Source organism: Synchiropus splendidus, chromosome 7, assembly GCF_027744825.2.
Source record: "Synchiropus splendidus isolate RoL2022-P1 chromosome 7, RoL_Sspl_1.0, whole genome shotgun sequence".
In the NCBI taxonomy this organism is placed as follows: Eukaryota; Metazoa; Chordata; class Actinopteri; order Syngnathiformes; family Callionymidae; genus Synchiropus; species Synchiropus splendidus.
The window spans coordinates 19,236,946-19,250,242 of NC_071340.1; the positions used below are offsets into that span (position 1 = coordinate 19,236,946).

Below are 13,297 nucleotides of genomic sequence, written 5' to 3' on the forward strand. Positions count from 1 at the left end.
CAACAGCTGCAGTTTTCTGATCATTACAAATAAAGCGAAGATGAAGATCATTCACCATTAAACAGACGTTGATTTCAGTCCTGTTGATGGTATTTTTGTGTCGGACCCTCTGTAGATGACGTTTCCTGACTTCCCACACGACTGAGCTTCTGTTTTCACTCACTTCTGTCATGGGTGTGTTCAGCCGTTCTTATCAGCTTTTTCCTACTCCCATGATGCTTCGCACTTCTGAGCAGAGGAGCTGATAAAAACACTTGCTCTCCCATTCAAGATAAATATTTAACATTTCAGGGGCGCAGAGGTCACAAGCAGGCCATGGCACGCCACCCGAGGTGTCACCTGACCTGCTCGACAGGAACTCCCTCCAACTGGCATTGATGTGGTTAACACCAAGGCGTGTTTTTGTCTCTCACAGCTGAGCAGGCATACAAGAAGTTTAGAGTATTTTACAAGCTAATGAGTGAGTATTCATCGACAGCCTCCTGGATATGTGCTGGTGAATGTGGATTTTTTGTTATTGCTTTAAATCAAACCTGTTAGTGTGGATTTTTTTCCGCGCCTTAATAAAGTCAGAGCCAACCCGCCTTTTCTTTTTTTGGATTTCCAGGCCTATTGACCTACAAAATGCAGCTGATTCCGGACAAATAAATCAATGCAATTCTGCCCCCAAAAATAGCTTATAATCCACATCAAAATAATAAATAAATAATAAAATGAAAAAGTCGCATGACTGATCAGTCAATGAGAGTAATGTCACACAGAATGATTTTTTTATACTGTTATGAATGAAATGCATGTGAATGACTGAAATGAATGTCTGAAATATAAATGACTCAATAGCGCTCTCTAGTGCTCAGTCAAGTCAAAGTCTCAAAAGTTGATTTTATTTCTTTACTTTTTACTTTTGAAAACAATATAGTTGGTGATTAATAATTGATAAAAAAAAATTTTATTTTATTCATACTTTTTCTTCATCTGACATTCAATGCCGCCCCCACGTGTTTATCTAATGAACTACAAGTCAACGCTAAAACACGATCGTTACAAGTTGTAAAAATGCAACCGGAAAACCTTCGTAAACCATTAAGGCTAGCGCACATTTTTTTTCACATCCTACACTGTATTATATGAGTCCTCATCACGTGACAGAAGAGTGATAAATCATTTATTTGAAGCTGAAGGAATCCAACCTAATGACGCTGCTCCTGACCTCATGACTGAGACGCTTACTGGAAATGAATGAGCACAGTTATGATGGCCCTAAATTTCCTCAGGAAACAATAAAACAATCACCTGCGTCGGACAGTGACATAACTCTGGTGGCATCACGTAGGAAAATATTCCATAATTTTCTGTAGTCAGTGAACTTGATCTGAACATCGGCTGTCCTTCATACCGAAGCCAGGCATCTGATGTGAGTTTGACACGTCTTATCTACGTGATCTGGACGATAAAAGTCACTCAAACAGTGTGTATGGATCTGAACAGGATTGACCGGTGCAGCCAGGACGGTGGCGTCTGAGGTCATGGTTCTCAGCAGAATAAATGAACTTCCTCAATTCACGAGACGGTAAACACTGGTGTGTCTCACTGGTGACAACAAGAGCAGTGGATGTGTTTGCTCTGCTGCAGAGGACAAAGATAACAAGGCCAAACAGCCCGGCTCTCCTCCTTCTGAGAACATTCCTGCCTTCTGCTGTCTTCACCTGAACAAGATAGCAGATACGAATGTGTGGCATGACCACGTCTGTCTGTTGTTGAGATCAAGAGCAGAAAGTTCACAGGTAAAGCAAGGCATGCCAGCAATGAATGGGATGTTCCAAAAAACAATATGTGTAAACACACCACTCAAAAATACCTGGACTCTGGGTGGTGGGAGGGACATCCAGATTGTCATACTTGGTGTCCAGGGTGGGAACCACTCTCGGATCATAGTGTCAGGGCAGCTACCATCTCCAGCTCTTCTACAGCAGACTGTTCTGGAGGGAAACTCCCCAAGATGATCTTGCAGGAGGCGGAGATGGAGGTTCATCAGTGAGCCACACAGATCTGGCCTGTAGAGAAGGAGCTGGCCTCCTAAATCAATGTTTCTCAGCTGTTCTGCCGCACGAGTGTGTCGTGAGAGAGTGTCAGGTGTGTTACAGGAAGTGGTCCAGTTTCACCCCATTTGTCCAGAGATAGAGGTGGACGACATGATGACGTTAAATCATGAAGAACTAAAACGTGTTGACGATCCACCAACGTGAGGAGATCACATGGGTTTGGTCACATCCTTTCTATGCGCTATAGATCTATGTAGATTCATTGCTTCCTTCATCACTCACAGTGAAGACGGCAGTCTAATGTGCAACTGAGTTGTTTTTAAACCTTGACCACACACTTTCACGACAGAATGATGGAGGGATCCTTATCGCACCCGCCACGCCAAAGACTGTCTGCACCGCGAAGCTAACAGAGCTAATGGCAAACATCACGCCTCCCCTCAAAACTTTATTGATACTCATGGACTGTCAAAGTTTTGTGGTTTAAACGTTGGCCATAAACTAAATGCAGAACCAAACAAATTTGCTCCAAAAAGAGTCATTGTAGTTATGAAACTGAGGCAAACTAGAATAGGCCTTATGGCCTTTTTTTTTCATTGGGTCTAACACTGACCAGAAGCTTTCAAGTTAGTCTCAAATTCCTTATTGTGATGAAAATGAAACAGTTAATTGAAACCAATGATCAAATCCGGACATATTTTTGCCATATTCCACACCACCTTTTTAAACAGATTTGTTTTCTGCATTTTATTTCTGCAAATTATGTGCCAAAATTGCAGAGAGTCAGTTGCAAAATATTGTCACAAATTAAAAGGGATTCTCGACAGGACTTTCGACTGAGGACGATGGCACTTTGGCCGAGGTCTTTTGGCGGTGAGTGTGGGGATTTTTTGTTCTCAGGCTTCATCACGCAGAAGCATCGTAAAGCCTCGGCTCTCATGACTATGGAAGAGGATTATGGCCTGTGAAGAAAAAAAAATGGCACAATTCTGAGTTTAATCTCAGAACTCTGACTTTAAAGTGAGAATTCTGACTTTTTTCTCAAATTTCTGACCTTAAACAGCTGACGTTTCCCACTCCACAATTCATTGCTCAACGTCACAAAGTGAAATTAAAGTTCTCACTTTAAAGTCAGAATTCCGAGAAAAAAGTTGGGCTTCTTTGAGCTTCTGGATTTCACTGTGTTGTGAAACAACGCTACTTGACCTGTATTATCAGTCATATGACTCATTCATTCATCCTCACCAGAAGTTACCGGAAGATGTAATTACTTTTCTTTATCGGTAACTGCATTAAAACAAAACCCAAACTACTGATTGTTTCCTGTTTTTATGCCCCATTAAATCTGAAAGTGGATGCCAGCTTCTGCTTCAGCCTGATCGAGAATTGGTGCCATCAATTTGTAATTGCACCGAGCTCTCAACCTTTGAGAATATTTGTGACACGGCAGTTCTACGTGTTGTTTGGTTGAGCAGAGGCTGTAACAGAGTCTGTTTATCGGAGTGAAACTAAACTTTTTTTTTTTTTTTTTTTTTAATAGAATGGAGGGAAAAGCATGAGCTAAGTGCAATGAAGAGAACATAGATTGAATATTATTCTTTACATATGATCCATCAACTCTTTTTGTAAAATTATTTTTCACCTCATTTTGTGTAATATACCAAGATATATGTAAGTTATGTGTAGAGTGGATAAAGGCAAGAAACTTTGTAAAGACATGTTTAAATATATTTATTTTGCATGACATGATACAACAGACATAAACATATCCATGAGTAAAAAAATGTTTTAATAATAGTAAAAAATTCATAAATAAAGGCAAAAAAAGTTTACATTCTCAGAGCAAATTCAAGCAGCTTTCATCGACTCAAATAAATACATAAATAAATGATCTCAGTTCTGCCACAGCCCTCAGCTCTGGGTTGTGTGTGGCCTGGTGAGGAGAGGGTGAATGTTTTGCCGACACAGCGGGCAGCAGTCGAATGTCTGCAGGAACTCTGGCCAACAGCTGCAGCACAAGCATCGGTGACCACACGGCAGAGTCACAGACGCTTGCTCCTCCATGCAGACCACACAGCTCTGCTCACTCTCTGAGATCAGAGGAGATGCCACTGGAGAGTGAGTGGCCACGAAGGAGGCACAGTCCCGGCGGCTCTTAAACTCATCCACAGATGGCAGAATGATGCGTTCGGGGACAGGGCAGGACCTCCGGGTGAGCAGTGGGAGCTTCATCTTCGAACCTGCAGCATGAAACACCTGTCAGTCATCTGCAGTGACTGAGTATTGACGGAACACTTTTGGGATCCACACACACCCAGCAGGTGGACGGCTTGCGTCTGGCCGTACAGGTCAACAAGGGCCCACAGGGGCCGGCTCAGGTCCAGTCCTGACAGCAGCTTGCGCTCGTGCTTCCTGACGGAAACATAGAGGTTGCCTCCGCGTGACACCCAGAACTCCAGCTCCGAGCCTGGCCAGCAGAGGGACTCACACACTGGGGCGACCCAGTGACCTGGCGTGTCGGTCAGGTCTGGGATGGCCAGGCTGGGCAGGGGGAGGTGTCGGCCACCGGGGGGGACATTAGTGAAGCCCAGTCGAAGCGCTCCGGACCACTTGGACGAGCGCCTCACCACTCGCAGACGAACCCTCTCCTGCAGGCGAATGGGTCGGCTGCTGAACAGAACACCGTTCACCGACGTGTCACCCTTTCTCTGGGCCAGACGTCCGTGGTTGCTCAGGTGGATCATGTCCCCCTTTATTTGGTTGCAAAAGGTCAGCGATCCCAGACAGCACATGCCACACTGCAGCGAGCGCCGGGGCTCCATGTCTGCAACCAGGCATTCAGACATCAGCAGAGGCCAAATATCCCTGAGCACGTGCGACCGTTAGGTGCGCATGAATAAAGAAGCTGCACAAGTGCACGGATGACAGTTTTCATTTTATTATTTGAAGTCGGTGTTTGGACAGAAAGGAGCTGGTGAATAGGGTTGAAACATCACTGACCACCGCTCATCATGACGCAGACAAACGAACACGCGCTCCACGAGAATAATAACACGTTTTACCGTAGCAGACCGTCCGAGTGCCTTGGTGGAAAAGGAAGAAGATCCAGACGCGCCAGCTTCGTGCTTCCTCTCAGCTCAGTCAAAGGAAAAGTGAGTCGCCGTCGTCAAATGTTGACTAACTTAAAGACGAGGCGGGGCTCTGACTCTGACGTCACTGGCGGAAGTCACCGCCTGTAGAATAGCCACTTGTTTATGATATAATGTAAGTTGTTTCAGGGTCAGGGTCGTTTCTGATCCCACAATAGTCTAGATGTTTTTTTTTTATGATTATATTTCTAAACTAATAATGACGTTTTTTCTCTACCTAATAGTAAGTTCATCAAACCTCTGCCAATTGCTTTATTATTATTATTACTATTTATTTTTGCTAGGCAATGACTAAGATATGCTTGAGCTTTGGGAAATTCGTTTTAAAAATACTGATACAGTGAACCCTCATTTATCAGGGGGGTTACATTCCAAAAAGATGTAGTCAGCTTTATTTTTTACAGTTATTATACAGTACTGAACTACTTGCGGACAGTTACAACCCTTTTTGCATCCTTGCTAAAACGTATTGCTGCCATCCTCCTTATGTTATTTTCCTCATTTCCCTATTGATTCATTTATTCCACAATGGCGCCCGACAGCCACATAGCTTCTACCTTCCTTCAGCATGTCCAGAAGTTTAACTTTTTCTGTGATATTTAGCATCTTTCTCTTCCTTTTGGGCGCATCCTCAGGTGCCTTTGTCGGTGTAGAACGTTGACATTGTGGGTTTTATCATGGAGTAAATTTGCAAACGTAAATTTGGCAAGATGTACCGACACGAGGCGCAGAGACTGTTCACGTTGGTTAGTCCCTTAGCCAATCAGGATGCGGAACAGAATGTACTGTTTAAAAGAAAAAAAATATTTAAAAAAAACTGTACTAAAAAAATCTGTGAAACGGCAAAGCTGCAAAAGGTGAACCGTGCTATAGCGTATACTGTATACTGAAAACAATTAAAGGAACTGTATTGATTCCCATGTCAAATGCAACACTAAAGATACAAAAAGCTGCTCATTACAAATGAGAGTTGTCTGTTTTGTCTGAAGGCTCATTTCATCCTGCTTGTCCCAGTCTTTTTTTTTTTTGCCCTGAATAGCGAGATACAATCTCAGGTCACTTCCCAGAACACGCTCATAGTTGCAGGAGGCGGAGACTTATCTCCAACAGTGGGTGAGACGGAGCCAGGTGTCGCGAGGAATTTCTGGTTATTATCTCATGATACAGACAGGAGCGAGATGTCTTACATTTCTCCACCTGACGATACATGCGTAAGCACTGCTCGGATGACAGCTGCTCCCAAACCAAGTCTGCATGCCTGGCATGGGTGAACCCCCTGAGATCCAGTTCTCCAAAAGGTCACCTGAGCACTTGTGGGCAGTTCCCACAGGGAATCCCGGAGTTAATAAATAGTGGCTGTCACTATCAAGTGACTGGATTTTACAGAAATGACTTGTGCCGGCAGCATCGTCACTCAGACTCCCCCTATTTTACATCTAGATATTCATTTGAAAAATCAACGTATTCATTCACAAGCTGCACTATTTTTGCGCAAATATATGTATTAACATATACATATACATTAATTGTATGTATGTATATGTATTTCTAAATAATTTATTTAAATATATTTTTATATATAAATATTCTTAAATCATATATGAGTTTAAAATATATTTCAATAAATGATTTCAAAATACATATACATAAATACAATTGAAAACACAATAACTGGTAAAAAAAAAAAATATATATATATATATATATATATATATATATATATGTATATATATTAAAGGGAAATAATTAATTAAGCTAAAGCTCCAAAGTGATATCGCTGTGCTTTGCAAGTTGAATAAATTGCTTGGGGAATGCGCGGGTGGATTGGGTAACTTGCTTTGGGAAAGTGTTGTTTATCTCCAGGGAACTGGACGGGGCAAGATGACCGCGCCACACAAGACAGATGAAAACTGTTATGCGTCAACACCCAGGGAGGAAACAGGTAGCTGAGGAGGAGAGCCGCGCTTAATACGAATATCAAAGACTGGCTGTTGATGTGGGAAAATACCAGAGGAAGCTGCTCAGAAGAAACACCGCCTCAACAAGAAGTATAAAGAAGAAATGTAGTCATCTCGATGTGTGCTTCTGCCAGTGTCTGGCCTGTAAGTCACAACTCTCATTGTGCAGCAGACTCTACCTGGAGAAGAGCCCGGATCGATCTGTATAGGCCTGGAGAAATTGTCTTAGGTCCTGGCGAGGACATTTGGTGATTGTGAATAAACGCAGTTTGTGGAAACGTGGACTCCTGATCATTGACAACTACCTGGAACAACGAACACGATTGGTAGGATTAGATATTCTCGGTTAATGTTAGGATCAACTGAAGGATGAGAATATTTTCCTACTATATATATATATATATATATATATATATATGTATGTATTAAACAAAATCCATAGGTTTTGTTTTCATGCAGTTACTGATAAATGAAAGTAATTACGCCTTCCGGTAACTTCCAGTGAGGATGAATGAATGAATGAGTCATATGACTGATAATTCAGGTCAAGTAGCGTGATTTCACAACCAAGTGAATTCCAGAAGCTCAAAGGGAAAAAATACAATTGAAGCCCGACAAAGTCAATTATTACTGAAAACGCGAGGGTTGGGTGAGTGGGTCATGAGAGGCTCCGCTTTACTGTGCTTTGGTGTGATGATGGGTCAAACAGGCGACCCGACGCTCGGTTTATCATCGCTTCCTAGAGCCGTTCAGTCTGTGCAACATCATCCAAATGTTTGCATTTTAGTGTCCGTGCATGTGAAGATAAGGCATGTAAACGGATGTTTGTGGTGGCAGAAATGAACCGAGGATGAGCCTGTGACACACAAATCCAATCCAAGTAAATACGTTTTTTAAATGAGTACATATTTTAAAGCAATAATAATAATAAAAAGCTGTGCGTGTCCATTTACAAGAGATGAAAAATAGATAAACAAAAGATTAAATAAATAAACAATGTGGACGTAAAAGGATAATCATGTATCAATTCCATCATTCATGCATGCAAAAATACTAATAAATACATATAATCAATACATAATATATTTGTACAAATTATCAGTCATCAAAAAAATTGTTTAATTTTTTCTTGCGTTATTATTTCTAAATGTATTTATTCATTCAACTGGTAATGCAGCTCCTCATGTCTGTCAAACGCTCTGTAGCACGTGAACCTGCCTCGAGATTTGAACTTATCAACCTTAATAAAATATTTTAAAATAGAAAATAAAAAAAAAATAAAAATACACAACACACTAGTCATGTGATCTGATTCAAAACTGGGACTCACAGCGCACATTCAAATCGAAAACAAGAAGTTTTATGGATAAAATAACTTTATTTTACAAATATACAAAACAATAGAGCAATGGATTATTATTATATATAGTACAAAGGATTCCATTTAAGATACAATGTGTACAAATAAACACGTTCAACGTTTCTGGTGCCGTCAGCGGTTTGCCCTGCTTGGTAGAAGCTTGAAGTCCCGCTGACACAATGGGCACCTTCCGAAAAGCAGCCAGACCTTGGTTAGACACTGGCTGCAGAGGCAGTGGTGACCACAAGGAAGTGTCACGCGGGATGGTTCCACCATGCAGACCACACAGTCCTGCTCGCTTTCATCGCCTGCAACCAGAAGACGTGAGGGATCTGCTCCTGTGTGTGAGTGTGTGAGTCTCCTGGTGACAGCTCCTACCTTGCGAGTCTTTACTGCCCACAATGCTTTCACTGCAGAGACTGTAGTTCAGGTTGTTGCTGTCTTCAACAGCTGGTAGAATGATGCGTTCAGGGACAGGACATGACCTCCGGGTGAACAGAAGACACCTCTTCCTTGATCCTGCAATGTGAAAGAGCCTTCTGTCAGGTTTTAGGAGGATGGATGAAAAGTGGAACACTTTTGGGATCCACACACACCTAGCAGGTGGACGGCCTGCGTCTGGCCGTACAGGTCAACAAGGGCCCACAGGGGCCGGCTCAGGTCCAGTCCTGACAGCAGCATGTGCTCGTGCTTCCTGACGGAAACATAGAGGTTGCCTCCGCGTGACACCCAGAACTCCAGCTCCGAGCCTGGCCAGCAGAGGGACTCACACACTGGGGCGACCCAGTGACCTGGCGTGCTGGTCAGGTCTGGGATGGCCAGGCTGGGCAGGGGGAGGTGTCGGCCACCGGGGGGGACATTAGTGAAGCCCACTCGAAGCGCTCCGGACCACTTGGACGTGCGCCTCACCACTCGCAGACGAACCCTCTCCTGCAGGCGAATGGGTCGGCTGCTGAACAGAAGACCATTTCTGAAGGAGCCGACCTTTTTCTGGGCCAACAGTCCACCGTGGCTCAGGTGGATCTTGTCCCCCTTTATCTGGTCATGAAAGGTCAGCGGTCCGAGACACAACCAACCACAACGCGGCGTGGGCTGGGACTCCATTTCTGAGACAGAAACCTTTATGAACACAATGATCGTGCTGATACAGACTGATAAAAACGGCATTTCATAGCCAATAAATATCCTACAAAACTGTATGAATAAAGTGTAAAGCACGTGGCCATCAAAACATAGACGCCCACAAACGGGCCGGACCTCGAGAGGTGTGTCTGTAAGTTTCCGACGCTTTGTTGAATGAAAAGAAAAAAAGTCTGACAGATGATAAACATTGATAAATATTTGCAGGTTCATTGCTTCTACTGGATCCACGAACCTCCGAGAGCAGACGGTGCGCACATATGCCTATGAACCCTTGGATGTGAGGCGCGAGACGCGCGCTTCTGACGTGCGCAGTGGACCTGCTGGACCTTCTAGTCCTGCCGCAACATTTAACGTCCGATAAATAAATATTACAATAAGGTAGAAAAACGCAGTATTGTTATTAGTTGGGCCATTTGCGAATGAGAAAAACAACCGTTATTTAAATCAGAATCTAACGGTGAATCTTAAATTCTAAAGCGTCAAACACCTACTGAAACAGTGGAACAACTCACCGTCGCTCTCTTTCATGTCTTTCAGTCTTCGTGCAGGACAATTTGAAAGACACTGAGAATCCAAGAGCGGAGAGCGATTTAAAAGCGCGTGGCTCTAAAAGTGGGGCGGAGCGACGGTGGAGGTGTGTATGTAAACTTTCCAGGCCACGTGAGAGCGCTACACATTGGCTTTAACAATATCCTGGATCAGTGATGTGGACGAAACGAACCAAGAGACTGATTTCGTTTTTTTTACAATGGTGTGGAAGTCCCCCTCGCACCCACCCGCCCCGCGCCTCCTGAGCGCTTGGTCAATGTTTGTTTGTATGACCGAGCTTTTATGATTTACAAGAAGCAGAGGCGCCTCAACTTGTCATGTGATAGCAGCGAAAGCGAAAGTGACATCACCGGAGGAAAATTACCAGCTTCTCACTGGAAATCCCAGATACACCTTTTACCCTGGACCGTTTTTCAGGATGCTCCCCACTCCATGTCAGATGAGTGGATACAGCTGTTTATTTTGGATGCAGTTTCTCTGTCTAAACTTAAAAACATTCCTATCCATTAAAAAACTAAAAATCCTATGAGGTACCGCAGCTGTTGACTCGCGCCTTCATCATAAGAGCAAAGCGTTTTTATATCAAACGGACTGAACCCTGCGGGTTTGACGTGAAATAGCAGGAGGACTTAAATGCAGAAGTGCTTTCCAACTCTCAAGCTTGCCTCCGTTCTAACTGCCAGAGGATCATTTTAACATTTACAGCACGATAATCACTGGTGATATCAACTTTTAATTCAAGCTAACTAGGCCAGTGAGGCTCATAGTCCACAGTGGGATTGCTTTAAAAGTCGCCTAATAAAACCCTGTAACGTGTTGAGGTGTGTGGTGGGAGGCCACGTTTGGTGGCGCATGCCTGCATAAAGTCACCCTCCTCTGATATCACCTCTGGCGTGTGTGGATCGCTGTGCAGACACAGGCTCTGACCACAATAGAGACATTTCCCCGGAGTAAAGCAGCGCCGGCAGCTCCTCCTCTGCGTGTTCCATCACTGGGCTCGAACATGGCAGCCCATCTGAAAAGCTCCCTGTTCCCTCTCCACCTGTTCAAAAAACTATTAATCTCCAGGCTCCCAATCAAACGATGGGTGTCCACCCCGCAGCCAATGGAAGCTGAAGCCCCCCCTGGCCAATCCCGGGCTGCATTCTAATGTGGCCCCTCTTTATCAAGGTGCACCCGGATCTGATCAGAGTTGAGTCGCAGGGTTCGAAACTAAAGGGATGTGGAGCCACGACGGAGTCAGCAGTGGGGATTGTACCTTTCGGGTCTGATCTGTGGTCCGGTTTGTTTGGATCTTACTGGGCGACAGAGTTGGATCCATGGATCCCAACATTCAGGGGTCTTTCCTGTTCAACAACAGCCTGAACCAGTTCCCCAGTGAGCTGAAAGCCCCCGTGTGCCAGTACTCCGTCCCCAACTCCTTCTACAAGCTCAACAGCCAGCTGCCAGCAGGGACCCCGCATGGCATCAGTGACATCCTCAGCCGCTCCATGATGGGAGTGGGCACCACGGCCACCACCACCCTGCTCTCCGGGTACTCCAGCATGGGTGGCTTCGGCCCCTCCGTCACCAGCACCTCCATGTACTACAACCGGGACTACAACTCCTCGATAGGGGGCTTCTCCAAAACCGGGTCAGAGTGTCCCATGAAGGGCCGGAGCTGCTGGACGGAGAGCAGCTGCGACTGGAGGGCGGCGAAGCAGCAGGTCGGCGGCGGTGAGTCTTGCACTGGTCACTTCCTGTGCAAAGGAACTGAGGGAGAGAAGAATGAATTAAAGCTGTTTGTTTTTACCAAATCAATTTCAATGTTTAATCCATTTATTGAGACTAACTCCTTATACTGGGATTGCAAATTGACTGATTTTTTTTCATAAAGTTTCATGATCATTTAAGTTATTTTATGAGTGTGACATCAGAAGCAGGCAAGACATGCAATATAGTACATTTATAATAATAAAATATGTCACGCCTCAGGTTAGAGTGGGCTGCATGGTTTCTGTCCAAATCAAAGGTTCATCTCCAGATCAAATTATTCTCATTAAAAAGGATGTTTTTTTTACTTTCAGTCGGGATAATTTTGAGTAAATATATGATATAACAGCTTAAATAAAGTGTGTAAATTAATGTGCGTGTATTTCCAGGCTCTCTGACAGAGGTGAGCAGCAGAAAGAAACACACCAGACCGACCTTCAGCGGGCACCAGATCTTCGCTCTGGAGAAAACCTTCGAACAGACCAAGTACTTGGCCGGACCCGAACGGGCCAGACTGGCGTACTCCTTGGGCATGACCGAGTCCCAAGTTAAGGTCAGGATGAGTTAAAGCCAGACGTTGGCAATAAAAAGTTCGGAAAATAAGGAAATACATTTGAAAATACCTGTTTATCTGCCAAAAGTTGGTCAAAAGTTAAAGTGTGTTTTCCTTTGCTGGACATTAAATGACTTCTAAACCGTTTTTAAATAAGCTTGTAATTGCTAAAAGCTTATATAAACAGCCAATGAATGAATTTATGTATAGTTTGCTTTGAATTAAAAATTGCTCCAATGTTTCCATGTTGTAGGAGACAGAAACGTTGTTGTACCTGAACATGTATTACACCGTTCTATCACAGTAGTACTGTCCTTCTTTGCCGTTTCAGTTCTTTCACAAAGTTTGATCAGGAGGAAACATGTTTATTTAAAAACCATCTGCCAAAAACTGAGCCAATGAACGCATTTTGAAACCATAATGGTTTTTTATTCACTGTCAATATTTCTTCTCAAAAACGTGTATTTCACGGTACTTGTTATTTTTCTGACAACCTTCTATGTGTTCCCAAAACTTCAACATGTTTCGCCGTATCTGGTCTCATACGCGTGTGTTGGGTTCAGGTTTGGTTCCAGAACCGACGCACCAAGTGGAGGAAGAAGAGCGCCTCGGAACCCACCTCCACGCAGCAGAACCAGGCCGGGCAGAGCGGCGAGGTTTCGGAGAACGAGGTGGAGGACGAGGAGTACAACAAGCCCCTCGACCCAGACTCGGACGACGACAAGATCCGGCTGCTGCTGCGTAAACACCGCCGAGCTTTCTCCGTGCTGCGCCTCGGCCCGCACATGTGA

At 44.1% G+C, this 13,297-nt stretch overlaps 3 protein-coding genes across 3 annotated transcripts; 1 reads left to right on the plus strand and 2 right to left on the minus strand.

Moving 5' to 3' along the window:
• Window positions 1-3,659: 3,659 nt before the first annotated feature.
• LOC128762842 (E3 ubiquitin-protein ligase NEURL3-like) lies at window positions 3,660-5,173 on the minus strand. Its single transcript, XM_053871378.1, has 3 exons — window positions 5,105-5,173; window positions 4,357-4,866; window positions 3,660-4,282 (listed from the first exon to the last, which is right to left on the minus strand). Exons 2-3 carry the CDS (start codon window positions 4,862-4,864, stop codon window positions 3,954-3,956), a joined length of 837 nt encoding a protein of 278 aa, XP_053727353.1. The 5' UTR covers window positions 4,865-4,866; window positions 5,105-5,173; the 3' UTR covers window positions 3,660-3,953.
• Window positions 5,174-8,565: 3,392 nt separating this feature from the next.
• On the minus strand, window positions 8,566-10,216 carry LOC128762890 (E3 ubiquitin-protein ligase NEURL3-like). Its single transcript, XM_053871450.1, has 4 exons — window positions 10,165-10,216; window positions 9,106-9,615; window positions 8,888-9,028; window positions 8,566-8,817 (listed from the first exon to the last, which is right to left on the minus strand). Exons 1-4 carry the CDS (start codon window positions 10,178-10,180, stop codon window positions 8,642-8,644), a joined length of 843 nt encoding a protein of 280 aa, XP_053727425.1. The 5' UTR covers window positions 10,181-10,216; the 3' UTR covers window positions 8,566-8,641.
• A 1,304-nt stretch (window positions 10,217-11,520) lies between these two features.
• nkx6.3 (NK6 homeobox 3) lies at window positions 11,521-13,297 on the plus strand. Its single transcript, XM_053870849.1, has 3 exons — window positions 11,521-11,917; window positions 12,343-12,506; window positions 13,070-13,297. Exons 1-3 carry the CDS (start codon window positions 11,521-11,523, stop codon window positions 13,295-13,297), a joined length of 789 nt encoding a protein of 262 aa, XP_053726824.1.

Excerpts from the sequence above, each read along its gene's own strand:
- LOC128762842 (XM_053871378.1), bottom strand. The coding sequence starts at position 4,864 with ATGGAGCCCCGGCGCTCGCTGCAGTGTGGCATGTGCTGTCTGGGATCG. Across the intron at positions 4,283-4,356 it reads GCAAGCCGTCCACCTGCTGG|GTTCGAAGATGAAGCTCCCA; the intron begins GTGTGTGTGGAT and ends TTCATGCTGCAG.
- nkx6.3 (XM_053870849.1), top strand. The coding sequence starts at position 11,521 with ATGGATCCCAACATTCAGGGGTCTTTCCTGTTCAACAACAGCCTGAAC. Across the intron at positions 11,918-12,342 it reads GAAGCAGCAGGTCGGCGGCG|GCTCTCTGACAGAGGTGAGC; the intron begins GTGAGTCTTGCA and ends GTGTATTTCCAG. Across the intron at positions 12,507-13,069 it reads TGACCGAGTCCCAAGTTAAG|GTTTGGTTCCAGAACCGACG; the intron begins GTCAGGATGAGT and ends TGTTGGGTTCAG.
- LOC128762890 (XM_053871450.1), bottom strand. Across the intron at positions 9,029-9,105 it reads GCAGGCCGTCCACCTGCTAG|GATCAAGGAAGAGGTGTCTT; the intron begins GTGTGTGTGGAT and ends TTCACATTGCAG. Across the intron at positions 8,818-8,887 it reads GGGCAGTAAAGACTCGCAAG|GCGATGAAAGCGAGCAGGAC; the intron begins GTAGGAGCTGTC and ends TTCTGGTTGCAG.